Source organism: Heliangelus exortis, chromosome 1 (genome assembly GCF_036169615.1).
Source record: "Heliangelus exortis chromosome 1, bHelExo1.hap1, whole genome shotgun sequence".
Taxonomy (NCBI): domain Eukaryota; kingdom Metazoa; phylum Chordata; class Aves; order Apodiformes; family Trochilidae; genus Heliangelus; species Heliangelus exortis.
The window spans coordinates 197,544,604-197,556,798 of NC_092422.1; the positions used below are offsets into that span (position 1 = coordinate 197,544,604).

At 48.7% G+C, this 12,195-nt stretch overlaps 1 protein-coding gene across 4 annotated transcripts in view; it reads left to right on the plus strand.

Annotated features, from left to right (window-relative positions):
- The window catches only part of PPP6R2 (protein phosphatase 6 regulatory subunit 2), a 97,698-nt gene that overhangs the window by 75,463 nt on the left and 10,040 nt on the right, over window positions 1–12,195 (plus strand). For all 4 annotated transcript variants that reach the window (XM_071734281.1, XM_071734278.1, XM_071734280.1 and 1 more), the window contains exons 17-22: window positions 1,004–1,061; window positions 3,446–3,573; window positions 4,820–4,989; window positions 7,271–7,433; window positions 8,499–8,587; window positions 9,334–9,541. In XM_071734281.1, coding sequence (XP_071590382.1) covers window positions 1,004–1,061; window positions 3,446–3,573; window positions 4,820–4,989; window positions 7,271–7,433; window positions 8,499–8,587; window positions 9,334–9,541 — 816 coding nt within the window. The remainder of the gene's footprint in view (window positions 1–1,003; window positions 1,062–3,445; window positions 3,574–4,819; window positions 4,990–7,270; window positions 7,434–8,498; window positions 8,588–9,333; window positions 9,542–12,195) is intronic.

The window sequence follows — 12,195 nt, forward strand, 5'->3', positions numbered from 1 at the left end:
AAAATCTGTAACTGAGATGTGCCAGCCTTCTCTGGGTTGATATGCTATGTAATAATACACTGTAAAACTGTTCTGCCTTGAACATGCTGAGCCTGCTGCCTGCCTTTTCCAGCAGTTGAGAACTGTTGCAGATCTCAGTTTGAATATTTAAGACATATTAATCACGTGTGGATGTCCTGGTGATGTGCATGACAGTACTTCTTGCTAACTCAGTGGTTGTTTTACATGTTGACAGTTTTATTTTCTTTTAAAGATGCACAGATAGGGGGAACAAACCCTGGCAGAGCTGAGCTGTGCTGGGAGGTTGGAGTTTGCTGGTCTGTAGCACCCTCTGCTGTTCTGACACACTCCTAGGGCCCAGCCAGGAATTGGGTTTATTTAACAGTGTTTATTTGCAGTGTTGTGTCTGTGGGTGCCCTGGGGGTGCTGAGCCCCCCGAGGTTCCTTTCCTGGGGTTCAGTGGCAGCAGACAGGGACAGACCCCACTGGATCATTCTGGGACCCACTCTGCAGGGTTTGGGTCTGTCCAGGTCTTGTGCTGAGGAACCCAGTGGAATTCTTGGGTGAACACAGGACTGGAATCCTGGAGCAGTTGGGTGCAGCTCTTATCAATTAATTAGGAACTGGGTTGTTTGTTTGGGGTTTTTTCAGTAGTATTTGGTTCAGCTAGAGAGACCTTTATGGTCCCCAGGTACCTCAAGAGCTGCAAAATAACAGCCAGACATTGCCATGAAGCTTCAAAATACCAGCAAGATGATGACAAAGGTTGTTCACTGAGGTGGTGAATCAAGACCTAAGTGTGAAAATCCTGCATAGTTTTTTCAAATATTTGAAAATGCAAAATAATCTCCCCTCCCAAAGCCAGGAGAAGCCTGCAGAAGGCATTGAGTGGTCTCAGACACTGTCTCCATGGTTTGCTGTCCTCTCCTTCTGTCCTGGGGCTGCAGAACTCCTCTCCTGGTCTGTGCCATCACTGACATTTCTTTTCTTTCATTTTTTGCAGTGCTCCCTTTGACAGGATTGCAGAGATCAACTTCAACATTGATGCTGATGATGACAGTGTAAGTGGGTATTTGGGGATATTTTGTAGGACAGATTCCAGCAACTTGGTTCTCATTCAAATCATCTGTAATCATTTGGCAAGGAAAAAAATACTTGATAAGTTATTTTGGTAAATGAAACCTGAGCTGTAGCTGAGCCATTCCAGGAGCTCAGGGCACTACATGTACCCATGGAGAATCCCCCTGGGTTGTGGTGTTGAGGATCTTCAGAACTTGTAGGAGTCTTTGGAGGAATCTTTCTCTGGAGTGAGTCTGTTGTCTTTATATTCACTTTGATAATTTTGGCACATACAGACTTGGAAAAAAATCAAATAGAGAGGACTGAGTTTCTTTAAGGTGTAAATATATTTGTGTTGTGTGCTGCCTCTTTTGTTTCATGCACCCAAATCAGCACTCACTGGGAAAGCTGGACACTGGCTTAAAGAGATGATTCCAAGAGCATCTCCTGACCAAAGCTGATTTTAGTCAATACTAAGACTTAGGTTTCCCTAGTGTTAAAATACTTGCTTTTTCACATAAGCAGTACTATAGGGAGTATTTTATTCTCTCTTCTGTCTGCTCTGAGCAGTGCCCTCTAGACACAAAAATATTGTTTTCCTTTTGAACCTGCCAGCTGAGCTTGCAGCCACCAAGAGCTGTTTGTCCACTCATCTTCACTTGTTTTTTCTCCTGAGCAGGCAGTTTTCTGTGTGAGGGAATTCTAATGCAGCATCTGGAAGTCTCAACTTGGTCTTTTAATAGAGAAATCCCAGAAAGTTCAGAGGCAGAGCAGTTCTGTCTGTGCCAGGGATACCTCCCTGGACCCATGTCTGGACTCTGTCCTTTCCAGAGTGTTTGGTTTCTTACTTGATCACAGAATTGTTCTGGTTGGAAAAGACCTTTAAGATGGTGGAGTTCAAATAAGACAGCTCAACTTTAAATAAGACATGGTGCTAACCCATGGCCCTGAGAATAGACTCTTAGAATCTTTCAGGTTGGAAAAGCCCCTTGGGATCATGGGGTCCAACCACCATCCCTACTCTACAAAGTTCTCCCCTAAAGCACATCCCCCAGCACCACATCTGAACAACCCTTAAACACCCCCAGGGATGGGGACTCCACCACCTCCCTGGACAGCCCATCCCACTGTCTCACCACTCTTTCTGTGAAATTGTTTTCCTCATGTCCAGTCTGAACCCCCCTGCTGCAGGCTGAGTCCTTTCCCTCTTGTTCTGTCACTGATTTCCTGTGGGGTGAGACCAGCACCAGCCTCTCCACAATGTTCTTGCAGGTAGTTGCAGAGCCCAGAGGTCTCCCCTCAGCCTCCTCTTCCTCAAACTGATCAGTCCCATTCCCTCAATCATTCTGCATCAGATTTATTCCCCAGACCCTTCACCAGCCTCGTTGCACCTCACTCCAGCACCTCCAGATCTCTGTTCTGTTGAGGTGCTCAGACCTGGACACAAAACTCAAGCTGTGACCCCACCAGTGCTGAGTACAGGGGGACAGTCACCTCCCTGCTTCTGCTGGCCACACTGTTCCTAAAGCAAGCCAGGATCCCATTGGCTTTCTTAGCCACCCAGGCACACTGCTGGCCCATCTTCAGCCCCTTGGCAATCAGAGTCCCATCCCCACATCTCCAGGCTCTGAAACCCCCCCAGGGATGATGGGGACTCCAGCCCTGCCCTGGGCAGCCTGGGCCAGGCCCTGACAACCCTTTCCAGGGAGAAATTCTTCCCCAGCTCCAACCTAAACCTCCCCTGGCACCACTTGAGTTGTGCCAAAAGTTCCTCTTGGCCCATCCCTTGTTCCTTGGGAGCAGAGCCCGACCCCCCCTGGCTCCAACCTCCTCTCAGGGGGTTGCAGAGAGCCAGAAGGTCTCCCCTCAGCCTCCTCTGCTCCAGGATCAACACTCCCAGGGCCCTCAGCTGCTCCTCACAACTTCTCCACACCTTCTCCTTGCTCTCCAGCCCCTTCCCCAGCTCCATTCCCTTCTCTGGACACTCTCCAGCCCCTCAATCTCCTTCTGCTCCTGAGGGGCCCAGAACTGACCCCAGGATTGGGGGTGCAGCCTCAGCAGTGCCCAGCACAGGGGATGATCCCTGCCCTGCTCCTGCTGCCCACCCCACTGCTGGTCCCAGCCAGGATGCTGGTGGCCACCTTGGCTACCTGGGCACACACTGATCTGTCCTGGGCTTGCTGCTCCTGAACACTTCCTGCTGTAATTACTTTTCCACAGCTGAACATGGTTTGTCACACACCTTGGGATGGAAGGTGAAGGAAATGCAGACACCTTCATGGTTTCAGTTGTGTACAGATGCTGTTCTGTGAACTTCCATATCACTGATGTTCTTGTTTCTGTCTCTGAAGAATGGATGGAATTTGATTTCCTTTTAATATTGTAGCCCAATGCTTCCCTCTTTGAAGCCTGCTGCAACGAGCGGATCCAGCAGTTCGATGACAATGAGGAGGAAGAAGATATCTGGGAAGAGAAGGAGATCACCTATGCAACCCAAGTGAAATCAAGAACACGGTAAGATGGAAACAGAAGTTTGATGATACATTTACCCCCCACAAATGCTGTGGAACTGTACATTTCAGTTAAGTGCATGTTTCATAGTTTGTTACTTATTAAGGGAACCTCCAGGAAGGCTGCAGAGGGACTTTTCAGAAGAGTGTCCAGTGATAGGAGAAGGGGAAATGGTTTGAAAGTGCAGGAGAAGAGGTTCAGCCTGGAGCTTAGGAAGAAGTTCTTCAGGAGGAGGGTGCTGAGACTCTGGAACAGATTGCCCAGAGAAGCTGTGGCTGCCCCCTCCCTGGAGGTGTTCAGGACCAGGTTGGATGAGGCTTGGAGCAGCCTGGGCTGGGTGAGAGGTGTCCCTGGGCATGGCAGGAGCTTGGAGGAGACGAGCTCTGAAGTCCCCTCCAACCTCAGCCATTCTGTGATTCTGTGCTGTGAGGCCTTTTTCTGACATAAGCCAGAGTCACAGTTCTGCAAAAAGAGGTGTCCTGAATGTGAAACCAGGCTCCAGGGTGAGGGAATGCACGGGTGATGGGAACCCTGATTGCCCACCCTCTCACTGAAGATATTTCTAAAGCTCCACTCTTAGTTTGAAATATTTCAAACTTCCTCCTTTCCTCATATTTGAAGAGGAGGAGCTTGAAAGAAGAATAGTCTGAGGACAGTCCACAGAATGTTCTTCATGGTGTCAGCAGAAGGAAAGGGATGTTTTGGGTGTGAAGCAGTGACCTCCCCTGCTGCATCTCTGCCACTGCAAACCACCTCCTGTTTCTCATCCTTTTGACACAGCCAGTTACCAGATAAAGTTCCTCCTGTGGCTCTGTGTCTGAAAATATGATCAAATGAGACAGGGGAAATGGCCAAGACCTCGGTGCTTCTGTCCATCAATAACTGGGTTGTCATCTTGATGCCCAGGACTGATGCCACCCGGGTGTTCCCCTCCTCTGCTGCTCTTTTGCCCACTCGGATCAGTCTCCAGCCTGAGCGTGTCACTGTAACCTATTTCCCACTAAACCCTGCAGATGCCTTTTGACAAGGAAAGCTCTTGGGGACATTAGTGGAAGTATCCAGAGCAGTGCCTGCTGTTCCCTGTCTGAGCTCTCTGTCTCTTGGGGAAATAATCCCTGCAGAAGGTGTTCTGCATCTCTTGGTCACAGCACCGTTTGGGTTTCCTCCCCAGGGCAGGGAGGAGGTAGGTGAGGGATTAACTGGCTGCTGTGAAAGGTTTTTATTTTTCATTCTGAGTTTTGCCATTTAGATTTGGAGCGTCTCAGACCTCAGAGAGTTCATCCAAAAGTGATCTTGAGAATGGGGATCATGATGGCAGCGTGGACTCTGAAGAAGAGGAGGAAACGGAGCAGCAGCCGCCTCCTTCCTCAGCAAGCAAGAGTAATACCCCTGAGCAGAAAGACTCTGACTCCTCTGAAGGTAAAACCAGCACCACCCCTCCTTTGAAATGAGGCCTGGGACTTCTCTGCACATTGCTGGGTTTCTGTGGCTGGTCTGTAATTACAGAATCAAAAAATCATGGAATCGTTTTGGTTGGAAAAAACCTCCAAGATCCTCAGCTCCACCCACCAGCCCAGCACCACCATGCCCACTAAACCATGTCCTCAAGTGCCACATACACACATTTTTAAACCCTTCCAAGGATGGTGACTCCACCACTGCCCTGGGCAGCCTGGGCCCGGGCCTGGCCAGCCTTTCAGTAAAGAAATTTTTCCTGATACCAAATCTAAACCAATTTATTTCCACCTTTGCGGATGAGAAATGTGAAATCTCAGTCTTCATATTTTTGTCTCTGAAGTGTGAGATTGAGCCCTGCCCAGGTTCTGTAGAGCAGCAAGGAGCTGCTTCAGCTGTGCTTAGACAGCCCCCCAGGTGCAAGTACAAGAAAAATACTATTGTAGTGTTGTGTTGTGAAAGTCTTGTGGTAGTAATGCTGATGGAGAAGGCATTAGTGGAGGATTATAACATGAACTCTTTACACTGTATCATAAAAGTTTTACTCAGCCCCTTGCCAAGTATCTCCCTGCTCCGTGTGTTTTCCTGTCCTGCCTAATTGCCTGCTTGGCTTCACTTGGCAAGTTGCAGACCCATTTGTACCAGTGCCAGGGGCAGACACTGCTGCAGAGGGACCCATTTCCCATCTCACAGTGCAAATGGTGCTGTGGAAGTTCCTGAGACTCCCAGTGCTGTCAGCAGAGCAAATCCAGTCAACCCAAATAAAGGGACAGAAAGGGGAATGGTTGTTCCCTGTTTGGTGCAAACATTTTCAGTTTTAAAACGTTGCATTTTTGAGGTGATGTCTGTGGACTCCTAAGGGTGAGCCCAGTGCACATTTATTCCAGTGATCAGCTCTCCACACCAGTGGTAGTGTCAGGTTTCAAAAACAGTGTGAGCAGCAGGGCAGGGAGGGGATTGTTCCCTCTGCTCTGCTCTGGGGAGCCCCCCCTGGGGTAAAGCTGTGTCCAGCTCTGGGGTCCCCAGCAGCAGAAGGACACGGAGCTGTTGGAGCCAGTGCAGAGGAGGCCCTGGAGCTGCTGGGAGGGCTGGAGCAGCTCTGCTCTGGAGCCAGGCTGAGAGAGTTGGGGGTGTTGAGGCTGGAGAAGAGAAGGATCCCATGGGGAGACCTTAGAGCACCTTCCAGTGCCTGAAGGGGCTCCAGGAAAGCTGGGGAGGGACTTGGGACAAGGGCCTGGAGGGATGGGACCCTCCGAGGGGGAAGGGTTTCCAGCTGGGAGAGGGGAGATGGAGAGGAGATCTTGGGCAGGGAGGGAGGGAGGGAGGGAGGGAGAAGTTGTTTGGGGTGAGGGGTGCTGAGCCCCTGGGTGCCCAGGTTGCCCCCAGAAGCTGTGGCTGCCCCATCCCTGGAGGGGTTGAAGGTTGGATGGGGCTTGGAGCCCCCTGGGCTGGGGGAGGGGTCCCTGCCCATGGCAGGGCTGGCACTGGGGGGGCTTTAGGGTCCCTTCCAAACCAAACTGTTCTGTAGTTTCAGTTCTTACTGAGAAAACACAGTGTGGACACCCCAGATGGCAATCTGTGGATAGCCTGCAGCAGCTCTGTTGCCCTTCTAGAGACTTTGGTTCAAATTTTATTTCACTTGTAGCCTTAGTGAGTGTCTGCTGTCAGTTTTGTTTCATGCAGATCAGTTTGCATAAAGGACCTCTGCAATCCTTTTTATAGAAGAAAGGTAATGGAAAATGCTTTTTAAAAAATGTGTGATTGGTAAGAAGTATATTTTATTGAATAAGGAGTAGGCTGGGAGTATAAAAAAATTACAGTCTTAGTTTTGCTGAGGATCACTTCTATTATCTCAAACATTTTTATCTGTATGTGAATTCCTTGCCTGTAATTGCCAAGATTAAACAGTCAGTGAGCTGAAATGCTTGACAGCCCTGGCACTTGGCTTTTCAGGAAACTCAGGTTCTTGGAGTTCAGCTGAAAATTACTGGCTCAGAGAAGGAAGAAATCTGAAATGTCATTTTTCTGAATTGATGCTTCTCACCTCTGGCTGCCACTTGTGTTGATCACAGAGGGATCCCCAGGCTGCTGGTCTGTAAGGGGTGGGACAAGCAGCTTCCTGGAGATTTGTGGAGTCCCTCTGGATGGTCTTGTGTTGTCTCTGGGATCACTTTGGAGTGTTATTGGGGAGGCCAAAGAGTCTGAAAACTCAGAGGGGTTCCATCCCTTGGTTGTGTGTCCCCAGGGGCTGGGTGGACAGCTGTGTTTGAGCCCGTCAGCTCCAAGCCCCCCACGCCCTGTGTTGCCATGGATGTTGGATCAAGTGTCTGGGACTCAGCAGCCCCGGAGAACCCCACGCCAGAGGAGAAAGGATGGGCAAAGTTTACAGACTTCCAGCCCTTCTGCTGGTAAGGAGAAACTTCCTTCAGTTTCCTTGTGACTTCAGATGGATGAGTAGTGGAGATCTGGTTTGCTGGCATGCATTGACTGCAGTCTCTTCCTCTTCCTCTTCCTCTTCCTTCTCCTTTTCCTTTTCCTTTTCCTTCTCCTCCTTTTCCTTTTCCTTTTCCTTTTCCTTTTCCTTTTCCTTTTCCTTTTCCTTTTCCTTTTCCTTTTCCTTTTCCTTTTCCTTTTCCTTTTCCTTTTCCTTTTCCTTTTCCTTTTCCTTTTCCTTTTCCTTTTCCTTTTCCTTTTCCTTTTCCTTTTCCTTTTCCTTTTCCTTTTCCTTTTCCTTTTCCTTTTCCTTCTCCTTCTCCTTCTCCTTCTCCTTCTCCTTTTCATCTTCCTCTTCCTCTTCCTCTTCCTTCTCCTTCTCCTTCTCCTTTTCCTTCTCCTCCTTTTCCTTTTCCTTTTCCTTTTCCTTTTCCTTTTCCTTTTCCTTTTCCTTTTCCTTTTCCTTTTCCTTTTCCTTTTCCTTTTCCTTTTCCTTTTCCTTTTCCTTTTCCTTTTCCTTTTCCTTCTCCTTCTCCTTCTCCTTCTCCTTCTCCTTCTCCTTCTCCTTCTCCTTCTCCTTCTCCTTCTCCTTCTCCTTCTCCTTCTCCTTCTCCTTCTCCTTCTCCCTCTCCCTCTCCCTCTCCCTCTCCCTCTCCCTCTCCCTCTCCCTCTCCCTCTCCCTCTCCTTTTCCTCCTCCTTTTCCTACTCCTTTTCCTACTCCTTTTCCTACTCCTTTTCCTACTCCTTTTCCTTTGGGTTTTTTAATCTTGTCTGGTACTTCTGGGTCAGGGTTCTGTCCTTCCCTTTGCCTTCCAGTGTTTCTGGCTGCTGTAGCATTCCTGTCTTACCACACAGAAATGCTTTGTGCACCATCACTGCTGCTACACTGGGACTATAAAATAATTAGTAAGTTTTTTAGAAGTTAAAATATTTATGTGGAGAAAGAGTAAGCCCTAATAGTTTCTTCTCCTGAGGATATGTGGAAGCACAACCAAAGTGTCTGTACTTCACTCTCAAGGTTTTTTCCCTTTTACTTCAGCTCAGAGTCAGGCCCACGGTGCAGTTCTCCAGCTGACACAGAAAGCAACGTTTCAGATGGAAGCTCAAAGCAGAGTCAAGACAAAAACTGTAAGTGAGAATGTTGTGAGACAAACCAGATGGTTTCTTTAAGCTGTTTGAAGCTCTGCATGCAAACCAAGCCTGCCAGGGAGAGCTTCCCTCCAGTGTCATTTGCCTGACCTTACTTTTCATACAGTGATTAACCTCTGGAAATAATAACTCAGAAATCCTGGGTGTTTGTTGGGATAATATTATTCAGAAAGAAAAGGATGACATTTAAGTTAGTGACAGCTGATGCCACAGGGACAATTGGAGAAGTCCTGTTTTAACTGTCTGCTTGATTATAAAGTCACTGGGAAGGCTGGGTCAGTGACACTGTTGGTAATTGTGCCTGCCCAGTTGGTTGCCTCACTCTGATCCCATTCCCTCCTCCTTTGGGTAGAGCAAAGTGTCACTGCTTTAATTACCCCACAGCAAGTTCTCAGAGCTGGGTGACAGTCACCAGGGACCCAGGGACTGCCTGAACCCTCTGTTCAGAGCTGGCAACACTCAGCAAGTGACTGAATCTCATAAATCTCCTCTGCTGTGTGCATTAACCACAGCCATGAGGTGGCAAGTGGAGAATGTGATTACTGGGGTTGGATTTTTTTGTTCCCTTTCTTGCAAACCAATAACTCTGCACAGGAACTATCACCCCCAAAACTGGCAGAAGCTGCAGCTGCTCTGTGGTCCAGCAGCCTGCTTACTCAGGGTGTGCCTGGGGAGCTGTTCTGGGGTTCTGTTAATTTTTCCCTCTGGATGCTTTGCTCTCCCAGCCAGCACTGCCTCTCCCTGCGTCTGGAATGTCTGTGTCACCAGGAAGGCCCCACTGGTGGCCTCAGACAGCAGCTCCTCAGGGGGCTCCGACAGCGAGGAGGAGGAGGAGAAGGCTGATACTGTCACAGAAACCATCAGCACAGGCTCGGGCCAGGAAACCATCAAGCTGACCATGGATGCTAAGAAGGAGAAAGCTGTTTTCACCAGGTGAGGAAGGGATCTCCCCGGGCTGGGCTCCTGCTCTGCTTTTAGCCCTGTCTGTCACTGGGGTTCCTGTGTGAGTGTGTCTTACAGCTTTCTTGTCACAGGGCTTTTGTTTAAAGGAAATATTGATAACAGGTTTATTTGAAGAGTCATTTGTGGCTCATTTTAGCCACTGAGCCACGTGCCAGGAGCATTGCCTGGCTGGCTGCAGAGAGCTGGGCCTGGGCAGGGATGTCAGGTCAGATCATGCAGAGTCCCAGACTGGGCCCAGACTTTAAATCCCCCCCCAATGTCCCCCCTGCCATGGGCAGGGACCCCTCCCCCAGCCCAGGGGGCTCCAAGCCCCATCCAACCTTCAACCCCTCCAGGAATGGGGCAGCCACAGCTTCTGGGGGCAACCTGGGCACCCAGGGGCTCAGCACCCTCATAGTGAAGAATTTCCTCCTAAGATCCACTCTCAGTCTCCCTTCTTCTGGTTCCAAGCCATTGCCCCTTATCCTATCACTTTGTGCCCTTAAAAAAAAGTCAGGAGCAAAGGAGTGGAGCAAAGCCTCATGTGATGGACAGTGCAGGGTCTGACCTGGAACCAGTGTGTAGTCTTGCAGGGGAAGATGGAAATGAGTCAAGCTGTTGTTTTCCACAAAAAGTGGAAAGTATTACATTCTAGACAATGATTGAAAACTGCAGAATGTCAGGAATAGATACAGAGATCCTGAGATTTGTTGCTTCTGGGCAGTGGTTTGGTTGGAATGGTTTGTGCTCAGATCTGTTCTGCTCTGGTCACTGGAGAGGGGAAGCTGTTTTTTGAAATCTCTCATTTTGGTCCATCCAGAATTATCGCCCAGTTTTAAGATACTTGGGGTTTTTTTCCTCATATTCCTTCCAAGTAGGTAGGGTATGATTTAACCAGTTGAAGTCCCTGGATTTTATGCAGCTGGCTCAGGAACAGGTATTGATATTTTATAATCCTGTGGTTATGTGACTTTTTTGGATAGTCAGCACGAGCTGCTTGGCATCTGTGTGTACTCCAGCAACTACCTACTGGTTAAAAAGCAGTGGGTTAGGAAACAAGCAGGATCACAGAAGCAGCTGAAATTATGGGGTCAGTTAACCAGAGCTACCTTTGGTTAAGCACAGCTCTGATTTGAGTTTTTAATAACCTGACTGTTATATTTTTGATGTCCACCTCACGTGGCCTTTACTCTTCACACTTGAAATGAGTGAGATGCCTGAGATGCCTCTGCTTGCCCTGCTGGCAGCTGGAGAGCTCTTTTGATAAATGGAGTTTGTTGGCAGAGGGGTGGCATGGCCCAGGGGATTGGCTTCACCAACTGTGCAGGAGTGAATTATCCCACCTGCTGTGCTAAAAACAGCTAAAAACATCTCCTTCCCCAGCTGTCATTACACGTGGAGGGTGTCTAATTAAATCCACTGGAGCTAAACCCAGCTCTGCTCCAGATGTTGTTCCTCCCTGAATCCACAGTGCTGGGAGTAGAGTGGCTCTGCCCATGGACCTGTGTCCCAGCTCCCAGCAGCAGTGGAAATCTTGCTTGCTGTGCTCCTATGTCTTCCTTCCAGAGCAGCCAGGGGATTTTTTTTCCTGATTTGGCTGGTGGGTTATTGTGGGCTTTGCTGCTGTTTCAGGCAGTGTGGTTTGCAATGGGGTTTTCTCTCTGAAAAAAGAGCACGTGCAGTGAGGCCAAGGCTGCCAGAACCTGCTTGGTTTTGCACAACTCCAGTCCTACAGAAATAATTCCATTTGGCAAAGGAAATAAATACTTGGATAACCACAGTCTCCACTTTAGAGGTGTCTGTAGCTTTCCACAACTCCTAACTGTGGCCAAAAATCAAAACAGCAGCTGTGGGAAGACAGGAACCTGTTGCATAGATGGTGATTTCAGGTGTTCCAGGGCTGCTCAGTGCCAGGTCTCTCCCAGGGGATGAATTCCCATGCCAGTGGGAACAGGCATGAGCATGGGAACTTGCTGCTATCCTGGTGTTTGCTCTCCTGAACCAATCTGGTGGAACTGATGCAGTTAAGCTCAAACAGGCAGCAGTGAATATATGAAGTTCTGACCACATTCCATAGTGGTTCCAAGGAAATGAACTGTACTAAAGGTTCAAGAACTTTTCAGGCTGAATCTCTGGTTCCTGAGGGGTTTCTACAATCACTTGCCCAGAAGTGCTAAACTGTCACCAAACCACATTCTGATTTTTGTAGAAACTTCCATTTTCCCCTCCCTGCAAGACAGGAACCTGCAGTGGAGACCTCAGATGCTCTTTGGGATACGAGAGAGCTGCAGCTCCTGCCATCACCAGGGGCATGACAGCTCCAGATGTTCAGTGCACACCTCCAGATGTTATAGCACGTGCCCCTGATGCCCTCCCCTTCATCACCTTCACTGCTGCTGCCTCTGCCTGCCCTAAAGCTCTGCCAAGTTTTGATGTGTTTATGATTGCCTTGGCCTCGTGGCAGTGCTGCTGCAGGGAGCAGTAATTGAAACATCATGCACAGAGAAGGTGGTTCAGTTTTATCTGGCTGGCTTCTCTACTCTGAGTGCATTTAGCAAACTTCCTTTCCCATCTCTAGTTCTATGTGGGAGATTTTTGTGGGGAAAAAAAAAAAAAAAAAAAAAAAAAGAGTAGTTTTGCAGTGA